Source organism: Melanerpes formicivorus, unplaced genomic scaffold (genome assembly GCF_026170545.1).
Source record: "Melanerpes formicivorus ecotype bairdi unplaced genomic scaffold, bMelFor1.0.p_v2 SCAF_2, whole genome shotgun sequence".
Classification (NCBI taxonomy): domain Eukaryota; kingdom Metazoa; phylum Chordata; class Aves; order Piciformes; family Picidae; genus Melanerpes; species Melanerpes formicivorus.
In genome coordinates, this window is record NW_027142354.1 from 42,639,223 (window position 1) to 42,656,473 (window position 17,251).

A 17,251-nucleotide genomic window follows, 5' to 3' on the forward strand; every position below is an offset into this window, starting at 1 on the left:
CACTTGACCCAACAAGCCCCTTTTTTGGTCTCTTTCCATCTTCCTCAAAAGGATGCTTTTCTGTGGCAAGCATAAAGCTCCACGCTTTTGGGACAAAGTTCTACCCTAAAGAGATTCCAGTGAATCAAAGACATGCACACCTCAAAAATAAACCTGGTTTATACTCCACACTTCCAACAAGCCTCCAGAAGATGCATGGTATGGTCAGGAGTGGATGACTTGCTCCTCTGCACCATGAAGCTGCAATTTCTGGTGGGGAATATAGATACTAGAGATTGCAGGGTCAACTGCAGTCGATCTGGAGCCAGATCAACACCTAACAGGACAGAATGTCTTCCAGACAGCTGGCCTCCAGAGCTGGCAGAAGGAGCCAGGGAGCAGCATAGTTTTCCACTGTTCCAAAATGGGGTAGTTGGTGATCTGCTCAGCTGCCTGGATCCCCACAAGTCCATGGGACCAGATGGGATCCATCCTAGGGTGCTGAGGGAGCTGTCAGAGGAGCTGGCCAAGCCGCTCTCCATCATTTTTCAGCAGTCCTGGCTCACTGGCGAGGTCCCAGAGGACTGGAAGCTGGCCAATGTGGTGCCCATCCATAAGAAGGGCCGGTTGGATGAGCCAGGGAATTACAGGCCTGTCAGCCTGACCTCAGTGCCAGGCAAGATCATGGAACAGGTCATCCTGAGTGCATTAACACAGCACTTAGAGGATGGTCAAGGGATCAGGCTCAGCCAACATGGATTTAGGAAGGGCAGGTCCTGCCTGACCAACCTGATCTCCTTCTATGATCAGGTGACCCGCCTGGTGGATGTGGGGAGGCCTGTGGATGTAGTTTACCTGGACCTCAGCAAGGCCTTTGACACCGTCCCCCATAGCAAACTCCTGGCCAAGCTGTCAGCTCATGGCTTGGACAGCAGCACTCTGAGCTGGGTTAGGAACTGGCTGGATGGCCGAACCCAGAGAGTGGTGGTGAATGGTGCCACATCCAGCTGGCGGCCAGTCAGTAGTGGAGTCCCCCAGGGATCAGTGCTGGGCCCTGTGCTCTTTAACATCTTTATTGATGATCTGGATGAGGGCATTGAGTCCATCATCAGTAAATTTGCTGATGACACCAAGCTGGGGACAGGAGTTGATCTGCTAGAGGGTAGAGAGGCTTTGCAGAGAGACCTCGACAGGCTGGACAGATGGGCAGAGTCCAATGGCATGAGATTTAACGCATCCAAGTGCCGGGCTCTGCACATTGGCCACAACAACCCCATGCAGTGCTACAGGCTGGGGTCAGAGTGGCTGGAGAGCAGCCAGGCAGAGAGGGACCTGGGGGTGCTGGTTGATGGTAGGCTGAACATGAGCCTGCAGTGTGCCCAGGCAGCCAAGAGGGCCAATGGCAACCTGGCCTGCATTAAGAACAGTGTGGCCAGCAGGAGCAGGGAGGTCATTCTGCCCCTGTACACTGCACTGGTTAGGCCACACCTCGAGTCCTGTGTCCAGTTCTTGGCCCCTCAGTTTAGGAAGGATGTTGACTTGCTGGAACGAGTCCAGAGAAGGGCAACGAAGTTAGTGAGGGGCTTGGAGCACAAGCCCTATGAGGAGAGACTGAGGGAGCTGGGGCTGCTTAGCCTGGAGAGGAGGAGACTCAGGGGTGACCTTATTGCTCTCTACAACTACCTGAAGGGGGGTTGTAAACAGGCAGAGGTTGGTCTCTTCTCCCAGGCAGCCAGCACCAGAACAAGAGGACACAGTCTCAGGCTGCGCCAGGGGAAGTTCAGGCTGGAGGTCAGGAGGAAGTTTTACACGGAGAGAGTGATTGCCCATTGGAATGGGCTGCCTGGGGAGGTGGTGGAGTCGCCGTCACTGGAGGTGTTCAGGAGGAGACTTGACAGGGTGCTTGGTTACATGGGTTAGTTGATTGAGTGGTGTTGGGTGATAGGTTGGACATGATGATCTTGAAGGTCTCTTCCAACCTGGTTTATTCTATTCTATTCTAAACCTTTCAATGCTGTCTCTCTTGCACTGGCAGTGATTTATCCAACATTCATGCACAGCCAGGATCTCTGATGCATTTTTTCACCCAGTTCACTCAAACTCATGTTTTTTTCTGGTTTTCCAGTCTGTAGTTGCAGATGGGAAAGCCTCAAGGCTGCATGGGCTGGTACTATCCATCCTCCATGGCTGCTGTCCAGCATTCCCCTGATCTCCCACTGTGAGTGCATCCATGCCATTTTCGATAAATACTAAGGATAAGCAAAAAAGGAAGATCTGAACTAAAACAGGATCAGAGAAGAATGCAAACTCCTTTTAAAGAGTATAACAGCATTTACAGGCTGCCCAGGGGTCTCCTGATTCCAAAGCCACCTGGACATTGTGATTCTGGGCAGGCTGCTGTGGGTGACCCTGCTATAGTGAGGGAGTTGGACTGCATGATCTCCAGAGGTCTCTTCCAAACCCACCATGCTGGGCTGCTGGGAGCAGCATTATAAGAGGAAGTTTAAGAGAGGAGCACTTGATCCTGCCTCTCTTTTCATTCCTGCATGAAATATGCTCTTTCTGAAATATATTTGTGTTCTTTAGATAATAATACATTCAGAGATGACAACATAATCTCTCATCTCAGAGAAACACCAACGTTCTGTCTATACATAACATATATGCACAAATGCTTGGGAAATAACAACTGGACTGAAAAATAACAACTCAGTATTTTCCTTTCAAGCCTTTGTGGGTGGTTTCGATCCAGGTATGACATCGAGGATCTCAAAATGTCACTGCAGAGCCACGAGAAACTATGTGACACAGCCGCCTTGGAAAGCCACATTGGAGTGCACTGGATATGCAAGGTCACCTCAGGAGGTCATGATGGAATCAAGAAGGGGAATTATTTTGGGTTTTAATTTCTAACCTTCAGGCCTTTTATGCCACCTCAACCAAATTGGTTTCTAAACCCAGTATGACCTACTGGGAAGAGCTGCTGTGGGGTAGCAAAGTGCCTTCAAAACTATAATGAAAAGTGAAGGCAAGCTATAAGAAGATGATGTTGGTTAGGAGAGGGCTCTAATTGGCAACCAGCTAGAATTTAAGGGAACTTTATCACAGGGTTAATAACTTCTTATTAGCTAAACAGTGTTGACAAGATGAAGACATTATGATGGAGTGCATGTTTTCCCTCTCTTTGACATGTCTGCATTACAAATTGAACTGTCCACATTGATGATGATATAGATCTAGAGGATTACACTGATCTTCCCCCCCTCCCCCCCTTTCTTTCACATCTGCCAACTTGCTACTTTCCCATTAGGGAAGACAACAGGAATGCCAAAACTGACAGGCCTAATTCTAATGACCTCCAGTCAGATACGGTTCCAGAAGCTACATCCAAAACCCACTCATCTGAGCATATTTAAAGTCTGACTCAGCTGGGTGATGTGCTTGCCAATTCACCAGGCTATCTCCATGCTGATTAATTAGATCCATGCCCTGCTTTAGCAATTTTGACAACCAAGCCTTTAATTTCTTACTCATTTATTGAATCTTTGTGACAATACAAAGAAAAGACAGCAGAGAGATATACTTGCTAGTACTCTGCATTTGGGATGTGAAACGCTTGAGATCATCATCCCAATAATTATGGTTTTAATTATCAGAGAATCATTTTGGTTGGAAAAGACCTTGAAGAGAATTGAGTCCTGAGAATGCTTATCTAATAAAATCTGTTAGTGAGAAATCAGCAGACACCTATGAGTTGCTCTTGCCAGAGCTGACAGAGGAGAGAATTTCATCCCTCTCATGTGTCACTTATATATGATTAAGGTGATTTGAAAAGTGGTACTTTGATCCGGTGTTAATACACATTTCTATTCATCCTCAACACACAAGCAGGCTTCTAAAAGTTATATGCTTGGAATTAAGAAACAAAAAAACCCCAAACAACAGCAACAACAACAAAAAAAAACTTTCAGAAAATCAGAAGAGAGATGGTAGGTAGGAGGGAGGCCACTGTTTCTGTCCATAATCCAAACCTGTGCATTAAGATATGCATTTGCACAATGAGAAATGATTATCAAAAATAGCACCTAGTAGCTGCTTGTAAGGGTGAAATCACACTTCAGAAAAGGTAAGAGCTTGGATTCAGCTTGGAGAAAGCTCCAAAGAGACCTAATTGCAGCCTTCCGGTATGTGAAGGGGGCCTACAAAAGGGCTGCAGAGGGACTGTTCACAAAGGTCTGCAGTGACAGGACAAGGGGCAATGGTTTGAAATTAGAGTAGGGGAGATTTAGACTGGATGTTAGGAACAAGTTCTGCACCATGAGAGTGGTGGAACACTGGAACAGGTTGCCAAGGAAGGTAGTTGAGGCCTCATTCCCGGAGATAATTCAAGGTCAGGCTCAACAAGGCTCTGAGCAACCTGATCCAGTGCAGGATGTCCCTGCTGACTGGAGGGGAGTTGGGTTGGATGACCTTTGGATGTCCTTTCAACCCAAACCATTCCATGATTCTACAATTTTTCTCATCCTCACACTTTTCATTTATTTACAGCTGATCAACATGGATGGAGATTAAAAACTCCCTTTGAACTTCTGTGGTCTTGGAGGGAGATGACAGGTCAAGAGAAAGCAAGAGACACACATGGAGTGAGAGAAGGAGACCATTTGGTGGTCTGTAAGCTACAGGAAGGTAATGAGACTCTTTAAAATGAAAGGCAACTTCTAAAGCAGCACAGGAATGGCAAATTGTAAAGCTCTTCACATTCTCAAGTTAATGTTCAGACCTTTGCAACACTGCAACACTATACCAGAGCACAGTGTACCAAAACCAGATGTAACTGCATTTGAGAAGCTAAATTAGGTTGAGATTTTTGATCTCACTGAATTCTGGTAATGATGTTCCTCAGCTTGCTGATGAGCCATCCCCACAGTCTGCTGCCAACAGACAATAATGAGTGACCTGGGTGAATTTCAAGCAACAAAGGGATCATGCTAACGGCCTAAAAATATGAAAACCATGCAAGGATGTTGCAGTGTGAAGCTATTACTGAAGTCAAATTCTGGCTCATAACAAAGCAGACATTTCTGAAACACTTAAGAACTGCAAGTCAAAGTGTGTGCTTATGACAAGTGTTTGAAGTAGTTTTGACATCTCTGCTGAGAAAGGAATGGGACTGTTTAGCCTGGAGAAGAGCAGCCTGAGAGGGGATCTGATCAATGCTCAGTAAGAGCTAAAGGGTGAGGGGCAAAAAGAAGGGGCCAGATGACTCTTAGTGGGTCCCAATGGTAGGACAACAGTGTAATGGCCACATAGGGCATCCCAGGAGGTTCCATCTGAACAAGAAGTGAAAATTCTTTGGTGTAAGGTTGCTGAAGCCCTGGAGAAGGCTGCCCAGAGAGGTTGTGGAGTCTCCTCCAGAGAGATTCCAAATTCCAAACCCACCTGAGCAAGATGCTGTGGGTGACCCTGCTTTAGAAGGAGGACTGGACTAGACCATGCCTGGAGGTCCCTTCCAAGCCCCACCACGCTGGGATTCTGTCATTTTCTCCTTACATCATGTACAAACTTTCACCAAGTACTAAAGTTCTCTTACAGAGGCCAGGAAACTTGGAAAGTTGCAACAATGAACTTTGTTTTCAACTGAAAAGCTGATGAGCCATTAACTGCCCTTGATAAAAGCAGAGATTCAGGGAAAACTGAAAATGGACAAATCAGTCTGATTTTCAGCTTCAGAAGGAGCACAATTCTCTTGATACACAAAACCCTTTTGACAGGCACTCACTGTTATGCCTTGGGTTTTGTTCGAGTATTGTTGCAGTTTATCGATTACTGTCTCTACTCAGTGGCTAATATTTTGTACTTGTCTTATTTTCATTGCCTACTTAAAATTCACTGAACCAAAAACCTCATACAAATGACTCTTGGAACTTAGCTCTGTGTTGCTGCGACTTTGAGAACCTACTGATCCAAATATGCTCCCAACTAACCACGTGTTAAGGCTTTATAGCTGGGTTAATTCACTTTATGGGCTTCTTAATGTATGAGGTTTTATGTTTTACTGTATATCTGCTGGTTTGAGTCTGTTGTGTTGAATTAAATGCATATGTGGTTCAAAAAGGTCCAAGGTGACAACTGGGGCTAATTTTAAAACACTTTAAACATTATTATCCAAAGTTGGGTTTTTCAAATGAGAAGCCAGAAGTCAAGAAAACAGAAATATTCTTCAGAGAAGAGGATATTTGGCAAACATAGAGGTTCTCAATTATCATCACAGCTTGCCAAAGAGCATCAGTGAGGCATGTGCTGGCACAGGGCACAGGGTGACTTACATGCACACCAAGTTCTTCCCACTGAGCAGGCACTGAAGCAGGGTGCTCTGGTTTAGAAAATTAAATCAGGATCGACTGAAATGATTTGTCTAGGAAAAGGCCATAGCCAAAGATTTGAGGATCAAAATCAAGAGGTAACCAGCTTGATACCAGCCTTTTGTCTGCAACTCAACAGCACAATGGTTGAATCCTGCTCTTCTGTAAAGAGTATTAACCACACACAGGTACTCTGTAGCTCATTACCCTGATTATTGAATAAACCCCTCTATTTCCTGCCTTTCTTCCCTGGTATCCCAATGGGACAGGCATCAATAAAACCATCTATCATCCAGGTGAAGGAGGCAATGTGGGCCTTTTCCAGGGAAGGACTTCAATGAATGCTTAACTGCAAGCATGAACATAATGTTATGATGATAAATGGGATAACACAAGCAGCACTGTTTAAGTAGCTCGGTGATCTAGGGATCTTTGCAAATGGTGCTGAGATGTGCACTGTGATTGCACAACATAATCCACTTACTAACAGAGAACCAAAGTGCAGAAAACATCACTCCCAGGAAGAATATTCATGAAAATACCATCCCCACAGCAAACTAACTCACATTACCATCACAGATTTAGGCAAGCCTCAACCCTCTTTCCTCAGGATCACTCAGAAACCACATATTCAGGGCTACAGAGCAGCCAGTTCACCACCATCTTTCCATTGCCATCAACAAGAAGCAGAGCAAAATAGACAGGAGGACAACAAGCCCCACACACTTTTACCAACCTCCTAAGTTCACGCTTATGCTTTGGAGCACAGCAACCTTTAGAAAGAAGCCTTTCATTGTATTTTCATGACCTTATCTCTGCTGACCACACCCCAATCCAGCATTGCCATCACAGACATTCAGGTGCTTTCACCACCCAGGATAGACAAAACCATCAGGACTCACGGAAGGCTGTGTAGAGCTCCTGCAAGGTTAAGTGGCCATCGTTGTTGTAATCATCAAAGCGGAGAAGGTCTTCTAGTGTACAATCCAATAAATCATCTTCCAGGTCCTCCTTCTTCATTAGCTGTGGCAAAGAGGACAGGTAATCTTAGACAAAAAGTAAAGCTACAGACTGTGGTCCTGGCTCACCCACCATATTTTCCATTTAATGACCAATGGAATGGAATGGAATGGAATGGAATGGAATGGAATGGAATGGAATGGAATAGCATAGCATAGCATAGCATAGCATAGCATAGCATAGCATAGCATAGCAAGAATAGAATAGACCAGACCAGACCAGAGCAGACCAGGTTGGAAAAGACCTTCAAGATCATTGTGTCCAACCCATCATCCAACAGCATCTAATCAACTAAACCATGGCACCAAGCCTTTCGGGAGATACACTGAAATATATAGCCTGAAGCTGCACAAGGGGAAGTTTAAGTTGGATATTAGGAAGAAGGTCTTTGCTGAAAGAGTGGTCAGGCATTAGAACAGGATGCCCAGGGAGGCTGTGGGTCACTATCCCTGGAGGTGTTCACAAAACTAGTAGATGTGGTGCTTCAGGACATGGTCTGGTGATCATGGTGGTGTTGGGTAGGAGGTTGGACTTGATCTCAGGGGTCTTTTTCAACCTTGATGATTCTATGATTTTATATACATCTATCAGTCACATTTGCTTTGCATCAAGATTTAACTGATAATCGCATCCTCCAAGCTTCATGGGTTTCCTAGTGAGGGTGGGGAGCCTCTTCCTTCAGCAACAGCACAGAAATGCATTTCCACTTATCAAATGTATTGGAAAAAAAAATATTCAACAGGGAAAAAGGGAAGAACAAAATCATATTCCTTGCTTTTAGGACCAGAATGGGCAAGAGTCGACGGTGTTTCCATCACTAATGTGTTTTTCGAGCCCCTGACAGTTTGTTCCTTATGGATTCTAAACATTCCATATGTTCTACATTAAAAATGAAGAGAGCCTTAGAAGCCATTCATCTAAGTTAGTAAAGAGCCAAAAATCAGACCTAAGCATAATGAAAATGTTGAATTCCCTGAATTTATTGTAGAACACAAAGAAAAGTGCTGAAATGTTGCATCTGCCAGGCAAGAAGCTTTTTGCTGTAGCCCTGGGACTCCTTTATTTACTATTCTAGCCTTGGTCCATTATATTGGAGCAATTTAAAGTAATAATGCTAAAAAAATGACCCTTCACCTAGAAAGCAAAAATGTTCAATAAAAGTGAGATCAACCATAACTTCCAAGATCAATCTTCTAAAGATGGAAATTTCCTTTTGTGTACCATTGTATTGAAAATTGATTAACTTTTCATAAGACTGACAACTTTTTACTAGTCCTTTTGATTTAATGGCAGGGAAAAAAAAAAACCACAAAGCCCAAACCCAGCACAAAGCACTTCAGCTGCAGCACATTCAGTAGATTTATGAATCTGACTTTAAAAACACATTAAAGTTTTAAATGAAAATAACATTCCAATTACGACCATTGTTAATTGACCTGCATTCCCATGGCTGTAAAACCACACAGACATTTCATACAGCCAGATCCGGAGGGAAACTATTTGCTGAGATCTGCCAGGAGGCAAAGCAGCTCCAAATAGGGGGTATGGACTACCTGCTGCTACTTCTTTTGCTCAAAGCAATTTTGTTGTGGAGAATACACGAGTGGGCAAAGATTCTTGCTATCTCTCAGTGCCGGGTGCTGCCATGGTGTAGGACTGTCCTCTCCAGAAGAACTCTACTTGCAGTTTCTTCTTGGGAGTGAATCCCTTTATAATGAGCCTCCTAAAGATCATAGAATCATAGAACGGTTTGGGTTGGAAGGAACCTTAAAGATCATCTAGCTCCAATCCCAATGCCATGGGCAGGGACACCTCCCACTAGACCAGGTTGTTCAAGGCCTCATCCAACCTGTCCTTCAACACCTCCAGGGAGGGGGCATCCTGGACATCCTGTTCCAGGGTCTCACCAACCTCACTGTCAATAATTCTTCCTAATATTCAGCCTACATCTACCTTAACAGAGCAGTCACAAACCCCATCCTCCTTCTGGTCTTAAAAATGACTTTTTTTTCCTGCAGCAATGCACATTACCTGCCTCAAGTTTTTCCTTGCAGACAAGGTTATAGTGCTCTAGAGACTATTCCTCTCTTAAATAAAACAAAGAACATGCACAGCAGCAGCTCATCCAGCAGCCAGAGAAAACAAGATCCCAGTGCATCACGTCTTCTACCCACGGGCAATGAAATTCTCATCTTTGGGGGAATTTTCAAGTTCCAGAGAACTTCAAATTATAACAGTCAACAGACATCAATCACAAATCTACCTAAGGAGGCAGGAAAAGACTACAGTACAAGGAACTAAAAATTGCTCATTACATAAAAAAAAACCAATACCTTGAAAACTGGGTGAATAAACTGGCCATGTAAGAGCACATCTGGTTGTTGAAGCCAACAAGAAGAATACAGAATTGACAACCTACTTGTAAATTGTGAATCCTGCCACTCTGAAAGCACCAGAGCTGCCCTGCAGACCTGTCTGGGATTTAAGATCAGTGCCCCCCCCCCCAGCCCAGGATTACAAGTGTTCAAGGATTATCTATATTCTGTATTAACTGGAATTATTTTGTCTTTTGAGAGGCAATTGTGCTGCCAAGTCAGCAAGGCTGATGGCAAGCTTTTGTGGAGGATGCTTGTGTGAGAGGGCTCCTAGCTGAGGGCTGAATTTAGTCTGGTGCATGAAACTGAAGTGGGCTCCAGATGTATGAGCATGTTTACTGACCTTGATAACCTCAGAAGAATTAAAATAACGGTATGATTTTAATACTTATTACAAGTCATAGAATAGAATCACTTTGGTTGGAAGAAATCTTGAAAATCAAGTCCAACTGTTAGCCAAACACTCCCATGTCTCCACTAAACCATGGCTTTGAAACCCATCCAGTGATGAGGACTCTTGTCACTGCTCTGGGCAGCCTGTTTCAGGACTTAATAACCCTGTCCAATCTTGATCAGGTCTATCCTTGCCCATTATCAAGAAACCTGGGCTCCAAGTGTGTCTGCAAACAAAGCCTGCAGTAACTTTGCAGCAGACCTTAAAGCACTGAATTCTGCTCCTTTAGAACACAGGTCACTGTTCCTTCCTAATTGTAATGGCTTGCAGGCTGCCAAACCTTTATTTCCATGTGAGCTGAGTTTTAATACCCTTACAGAATAAGCTTCATGTAAAAAGGAGGAAAAAATGGGAGAGCAGAACAGACACTTAGATGTCACTATGCAAAAGGTGGCTTTGAATTCAGATAAAAGTGTTTTCTTATACCTACCATGTCTTTATAAAAAAATCATTGCATTTAGATGAAGTATTGTTGATATTCATAGCCCTGAGATCTGAGGGAATTTACTCTGACACTTTGCATTATGCAGGGAGGATCATGCATCATGTAGGGAGGATCATGCATCATGTCAACAGCCTGAGGATAAAAATTCAGTGCAGACTGTCCTGTAGAGGAGCGAGCTTGGGGAGGAGCAAGCTGGTGTCTGTCTTCCTGCTTGCTCACAGCTTGCACTGACATCCTGGAACTCCAGCGTGCTTCATGTTCACTGAGACGTGTGAGCACAGATGAGATGCTCCTGCAGGGCAAAGGGTGAAGGGCCAGCTCTGGAAACTGGAACATGGCCCAGGAAGGTACTGGCTCCCAACAGGCCCTTGGTGTTTGCTTCTAATTCTTCTCATGGATGATGCAATGAGATGGAAAAGATCTTCCCATATCTGGCACAATGTGTTCTCTCAGATTTACAGGACCTTACAAATGCTGGTCAAAGGGTGGAGGTCATGAGGTAGCCAGTGATAGGAAAAGGGACATTGGGTACATGTTTGGTTCACTTGACCCATCAGATGAATACCACAGCACAGCATGCCCAAAATTAGGAAAGGTTTTTTCATGCTTTTGCCTTTTCCATGAAGTTCTGCTAATTAACATATCAGCATCTGCCTTGTGTTTTGGGAAAAATAAACCTGCTTAAAAATATCCCAACTTTGCTGTCAAGTTACTTCAAGCTAATGTGTGGTCCAGAAGGCAGGGAGGAACTGAAGAGATTTCTCTGCAACTTCCATACACCTAAAATGTCTAGATTAATTCTCCCCCATCATCCAGCTGCCCTTCCAGAGAAGAGCAACAAAGCTGGTGAAGGGTCTGGAGAACAGATCTGGTGAGGAGCAGATAAAGGAACTGGGGTGGTTCAGCCTGAAGAAAAGGAGGCTGAGGGGATAACACATTGCTCTCTACAACTCCATGAAAGGAGACGGGAGTGAGGTCTCCTCTTTAGTATCAGGTGATAGAATGAGAGGAAATGGCCTGAAACTGTTCCAGGGAAGGTTTAGTTTGGATGTTAGGAACACTTTCTTTCCTGCAAAAGTAGTCAGAAATTGGAATAGGCTGCCCAGGTAGGTGGGGGAGTCTCCATCCCTAGAAGGGTTCAAGAATCATAGAATTGTTAGGATTGGAAGCGACCTCAAGGTCATGCAGTTCCAACCCCCCTGCCATGGGCAGGGACACCTCACACTAGATCAGGTTGCTCAGAGCCACATCCAGCCTGCCCTTAAAAAACGTCAGGGAAGAGGCTTCCACCACCTCCCTGGGCAACCTGTGCCAGTGTCTCACCACCCTCATGGTGAAGAATTTCTTCCTAACATCCAATCTGTGACCAGCCCTTCCCTATCGTGAAAACAAAGTCCAGCATGGCACTTTCCTTGTTGGTTCTTCTATTACTGGGAGGAGGAAGTTGTCATCTACGCATTCCAGGAACATCCTGGAATGCTGGTATCTAGCTGTATTTTCCCTCCAGCAGATGTTAGGGTGGTTGAAATCCCTCACGAGGACCAGGGCTTGTGAACACAAAGCCACTTCTATTTGCCTTTGGAGGGCCTCATCTGCTTGGTTCTGCTGGTCAGGTGGCCTGTAGTGGACCCCCACAGTAACATCACCTTCCCCTGTCTTCCCTTTAATCTTCACACATATGCACTCACCTAGCTCATCATCCTTCCCCAGGGGGACCTCCACTGATTCCAACTGGTCACTGATATAGAGAGCAACACCTCCTCCTCTCCTACCCTTCCTGTTCTTCCTAAGGAGCTTGTACCCATCTATTCCTACGTTCCAGTCATGGGAACCATCCCACCAAGTTTCTGTAATAGCCACTATGCCATAGCATTCCAGCAGCGCAGAGGCCCTTAATTCACCCTATTTGTTGTCCAAGCTGCATCCATTTGGACAGAGGCATTTCAGCTGGGCTGGCCATGCCACCCTCTTAGGTGAAACCCGCCTTGATTCCCTTGTGGTGTCCCAGTGCTTCATCCTTGGCTTGCCTCAGGGTAACAGTTGAGAGTGCTTGCTAGCAAGAAACATGTGGACATGTTGAGAGCCCTTGCTAGCAAGAAACATATGGACATGGTACTTTAGGACCTGGTCTAATGTTAAGTTGATGGTTGGACTTGATGATCTTAGAGGACTTTTCCAACCAAAATAATTCTATGATTCTATGAAATACTTCAGAAGATGATGGTTATCAGTGAGGATTAGTATTTATCTTCAGAAGCATAGATGGGGCTGGAAATCTGCTGCATGTTTTGTTTGTACAGGAGCTTCAAATGTCTGGGAAACCACCATTTCCCCAGAGGTGGAGAAACTCATGTGCTGCAGCAGGTTTTCCTCCTTTACCTGCTGCCAGCTGGACAGTTACAAACTACTGTTCTCACCAGAGCGCTGCTGTGTTACATTCAACTCACACTTCAGATCAAAAAATGCAATCCACTTCATAATTCCATTTTCATTGAACAATAAACCCACCTGAGCCAGTTCAGAGCTGCTGAGATGCCCATCACTGTTTAGATCCAAGTGCTTAAACAGATCTTCAACTAAAAAGCGCTTCTGGGATACCCTGTCCTCGGCCAGGCTGCTCAGTGGGCTCTGCCGATGAGCCTGCAGGTCCAGGAGGATGCTTTTGAGCCGACTGTAGTCTGCCATTGTACAGGTGTCACCTAAAAGATAAGAGCATTACTACACCATGTGCATCTGCCTTGGGTTTTTTTTGTTTGTTTGTTTGTTTGTTTGTTTGTTTTTAAGCACTGACCTCCTAGAGGGAAAAATAAGGCAACAGACAGGTTGTCTGCATACACAACACTGCTCAGCCCTGCACTTGAGGAGCTTCTTAGTTGTTACCTTTTGTAATAGCTGGCAGATTTTCTAAATCCTGCTGTCAAGGATGCCCTTCAGCATGTTACCTCCCAGATTATATAGCTTCAGTTGCAGACTTCCACACTCAGCTCTGTAATCCCCACCCACATTAAACTGCCTCCACGTTTTCCCAAAGATAAAATGGATTAATCTTTAGAAAATACAGCTGAGGAAGCTGATGTTCTGAAAGTGCCACAGCCATAAATAAATGGCACCCCTCACTATTACCCTGGGGCAAACATGGGGCTGATCTTAAGGAACCTGTAAAGGCAGCCTAAGGTGGTAGGATGGTTAGATGGAGGATATGGAGGAACCCCTGTCTATTGCTGGTGCCTTGCACATTTCACCCTGCTGCAGACTGACATCCATGCTTTCCTCAGTCCCTGACCAGGGAAAAAGCTTCTCAGCCCAGAAAAGCCCTCAAACCACTCACTCTGAAGTGGCACCAGCTTGGCTGGAGGAATCAGATCAAACCTTCACGATCCTGAAACCCCCTGCTTTGCTCACAGCAGCCAGCTTTTCTGTGCTTCTCCTCCAGGGAGAGGCTTGCTGTGATTTAAGCACCTTCTCTAGGATGCTTAAATCCCAGAGGAAAAAAAAAACCTTTCCACATGCCCAAGGTGGATATAAGATGTTCTGGCCCTTTTCTGCTCCACTGCTATCTGGCAGAGCTTGGCAGAATGAAGGCTGGCACAAATCCATTTCTTTTAATGCAAACCACAGCGGCTGGTGTCTTGTGGAAACCCAGCTGACTCTGCCCTGGAGTACCCTCATGATGGCCATCAACCATCAACACCATCTACACATTTATCTGTCCCTGCCAGATGCCCCTTTCTGAGTATTGTATTTCCTCTATAAGGTAGATGCCCTTAATCCCTATAATGGTGGTTTAAAAACTCCTGAAGTCCCATCACTAATCCTGCTGGACTAAATATAAGGGAACCTGGTCTGAACCCAGTTTAATGGACACCACAACCCTGGGCAGCCTGTTCCAATACCTGACCCCTCTTGCAGTAGATCAGCTCCTCAAAGATTCCCACCACTACTCCTCTGAAAAATAACAGAGGACTCTGGCATCCTGACAACTAGTGTTCCTGCCCTTTTCTTGCTGAACTGCACCACTTTTGGTCGTCTAGTCCCACTCCAACTGGAGCCCAATTAAAACACCAGGTGCAAGGCACTGCTCTGACAGCAAAGCCATCTACTGTCAAGATTTGTTTTCACCCTTTATATTTTGTGCTCACAACTTCAGAAGCACCATGACTTGGGAAGGTGAGAGAGGACACAGAGGTTGGGCATGACTTCACCAGGCAGGGCAGTGCCCTATTGCTCCACAAGCCATAACTGCAACACAAATTTTATTTTCCTTCCTGAACTCAGACCCTTCCAGTTTGCAGAGTTTCTCACAGCTCAGGGCTATTAAACAGCTGTTAAATTTTTCTTTCTCTCTAAACAACCTCCTAAAGAGCTCTTGCTCCCACATGGGATCCATTTTTTTTTATGGAAAAAAATAAGGGTACTCAGCTACTCTCAGGCTTGCTTATTATTTCTGATTTTTCTCCCCCCAACCATCTCATTTGATGGCTATTGTGAAGGCAACATGAAGAAATTCCTTTCCCCAATCATGTGCTTATTTAAGAGAAAAATTGATTGCGGTATCCTGTGTAATCAAGTCATTTTGTAATCCTGTTGTAAATACCATTTCAGCTACTGCAACAATAGTTACTCCTGAGCTGGAGTTTTCTCTTCAGTCAAATCTAAATCCCAGGAAAATGCATCTAAGGCTAATGAAGACAGGGAAATTTATTTGATTTACTTCACCTCTGTTTCTGCTTTGTGGCTTCCATTCATGAGCACAAGCCACACAGGACCTTTCTATGGTCCTCTGGAGACCAGGTCTCTGCATGCATCACAGCCACCAGATCTGCTCAGCCTCACAGCAGCCTTTAGCCCTTTTGACTTTTCACTTCTTCCTCCTACCAATCTTTCCCAAAACAGCTCTTTCTTTACTCTGCAGACCTTGTCTTTTCTGCAGTTGGGTGGGTTTTTTTCCATCTATTCCCCAACTGCTGCCTGGGCAGTGCTGTCCCAGCCTTCCTCTCTTGCTGGCCCCATTCGTACCAATTTAACTCTGTACAGAACTGGCACATTCTGTCACTGAGTGGCAGATTTTGACTATCTGTCACAGAATCATAGAATCTTTTCAGTTGGAAAAGACCTTTAAGATAATTAAGTCCAGCTCTCCCAAGGATGGTGCTAAACCATGTCCTTCAGCACCACATCTCTGCCTCTTTTGAACACCTCCAGGGATGGGGATTTAACCACCTCCTTGGGCAGCCTGTTCCAGTGTTTGAGAACCATACTTGGGAAAAGAGACCAGCCCCCATCTGTCTCCAACCTCCTCTCAGGGAGTAGTAGAGAGCAATGAGATCTTTCCTCAGCCTCCCTCTTCTCAATACTAAAGAAACCCAGTTCCCTCAGCTGCTCCCCATCAGACCTACTCTCCAGACTCTTCACCAGTTTTGTTGACCTTCTCTGGACATGTTCCAGCACCTCAATGCCCATCTTGGAGTGAAGGGCCCAAAACTGTGATGCCGAATTTTGCCCCAAAAGGCAAGAATAACTGCCTAAGAGACTCAGTTTAAGTCAGATAGACAGGAGGTATTTTATTAGCAACGCGTTGGAGAAATCACTAAATGGATTTCTGCCTTTCCCGTAACAAAAGCATGTCTTTTATACAGTTTTGGATGTGGTATTGCATCACATAATCATATCTCTGCATACATATTCATAAGAGGCGTGGTGTAGGCGGAGCGTGGGCGGGGACATCTCTTTTGAGGATCCTCTTGGTGGTCATTCCGGTGGCCTTCATCATGGGCAGGGGTCTTCTGATGAGTCTTCCTCTCTTGAACTTTTGAACCCTTTCCTAATTTGGTCAATTCCCGGTGTGCCTGGCTTAGTTTTACTGACTGGACAAGGCTGTTAGGGTCAGTTTGACCTTTCTGGTTCTGAATCATGCTCACTTCGTCAGCCCTTATCACTTATCTCCTTTTTCTGTCACAGTGTCCCAGGCCTCAGCTGATTTATTACTCTATGTGGTTTGTGCTCCCTTCCATTGCTTCACATTCTCGAAAGCTATCTGTTTTGGGGCTTCATTTCCCCCCTTTTTTCTTATAACTTACGAATTCTTATGTCAAATTCTAATCCTATAGGGCTCTGATATGCTCGTACCATAGCCCAAACCATTTGGGTCCTTTTCATTATGATTCTTAGTCTCCACCACATACAAATATTTGTGAGAGTTAATAGTAACAGAACTACAATTACTATTAATATTGGGTGTACCAGATAGTTGAAGACCTGTGTAGCTGTTGGGGAGTATCCTGTAAAGATGTCCCACCAATGATGCTGGCCTACTTGTTCTACTTTGGTCAGGACATCTGTTATTTTTTCTGAATTATGTTCTACCTGCCATACCATTCGTTTAGTCGTTTGATTCACCTGTTGCACCAATTTCTTCACTTTAGGATGTGCGAGCATCGCTTTAAGAATTTTGACGTCCATCCCTATTTGTAATTTCGGTATCTTTTGATATAGATTAAAATCTGCGTTAATTAGCTGTTGAGTAGTTATTGGGACAGTATATATGTGGTGGCAGATATTGTGCAGGAAGATTAAAATAAGAAAAATCCTACTATTATTTTGCAAACCTTTTTAAGCC

At 44.7% G+C, this 17,251-nt stretch overlaps 1 protein-coding gene across 2 annotated transcripts in view; it reads right to left on the bottom strand.

Moving 5' to 3' along the window:
- Positions 1-17,251, bottom strand: part of LOC137451094 (follistatin-related protein 4-like) — a 292,081-nt gene that overhangs the window by 122,347 nt on the left and 152,483 nt on the right. For both annotated transcript variants that reach the window (XM_068158275.1, XM_068158266.1), the window contains exons 5-6: positions 13,144-13,334; positions 7,244-7,364 (exon numbers count right to left, since the gene is read on the bottom strand). In XM_068158275.1, the coding sequence (XP_068014376.1) occupies positions 7,244-7,364; positions 13,144-13,334 (312 nt within the window). The remainder of the gene's footprint in view (positions 1-7,243; positions 7,365-13,143; positions 13,335-17,251) is intronic.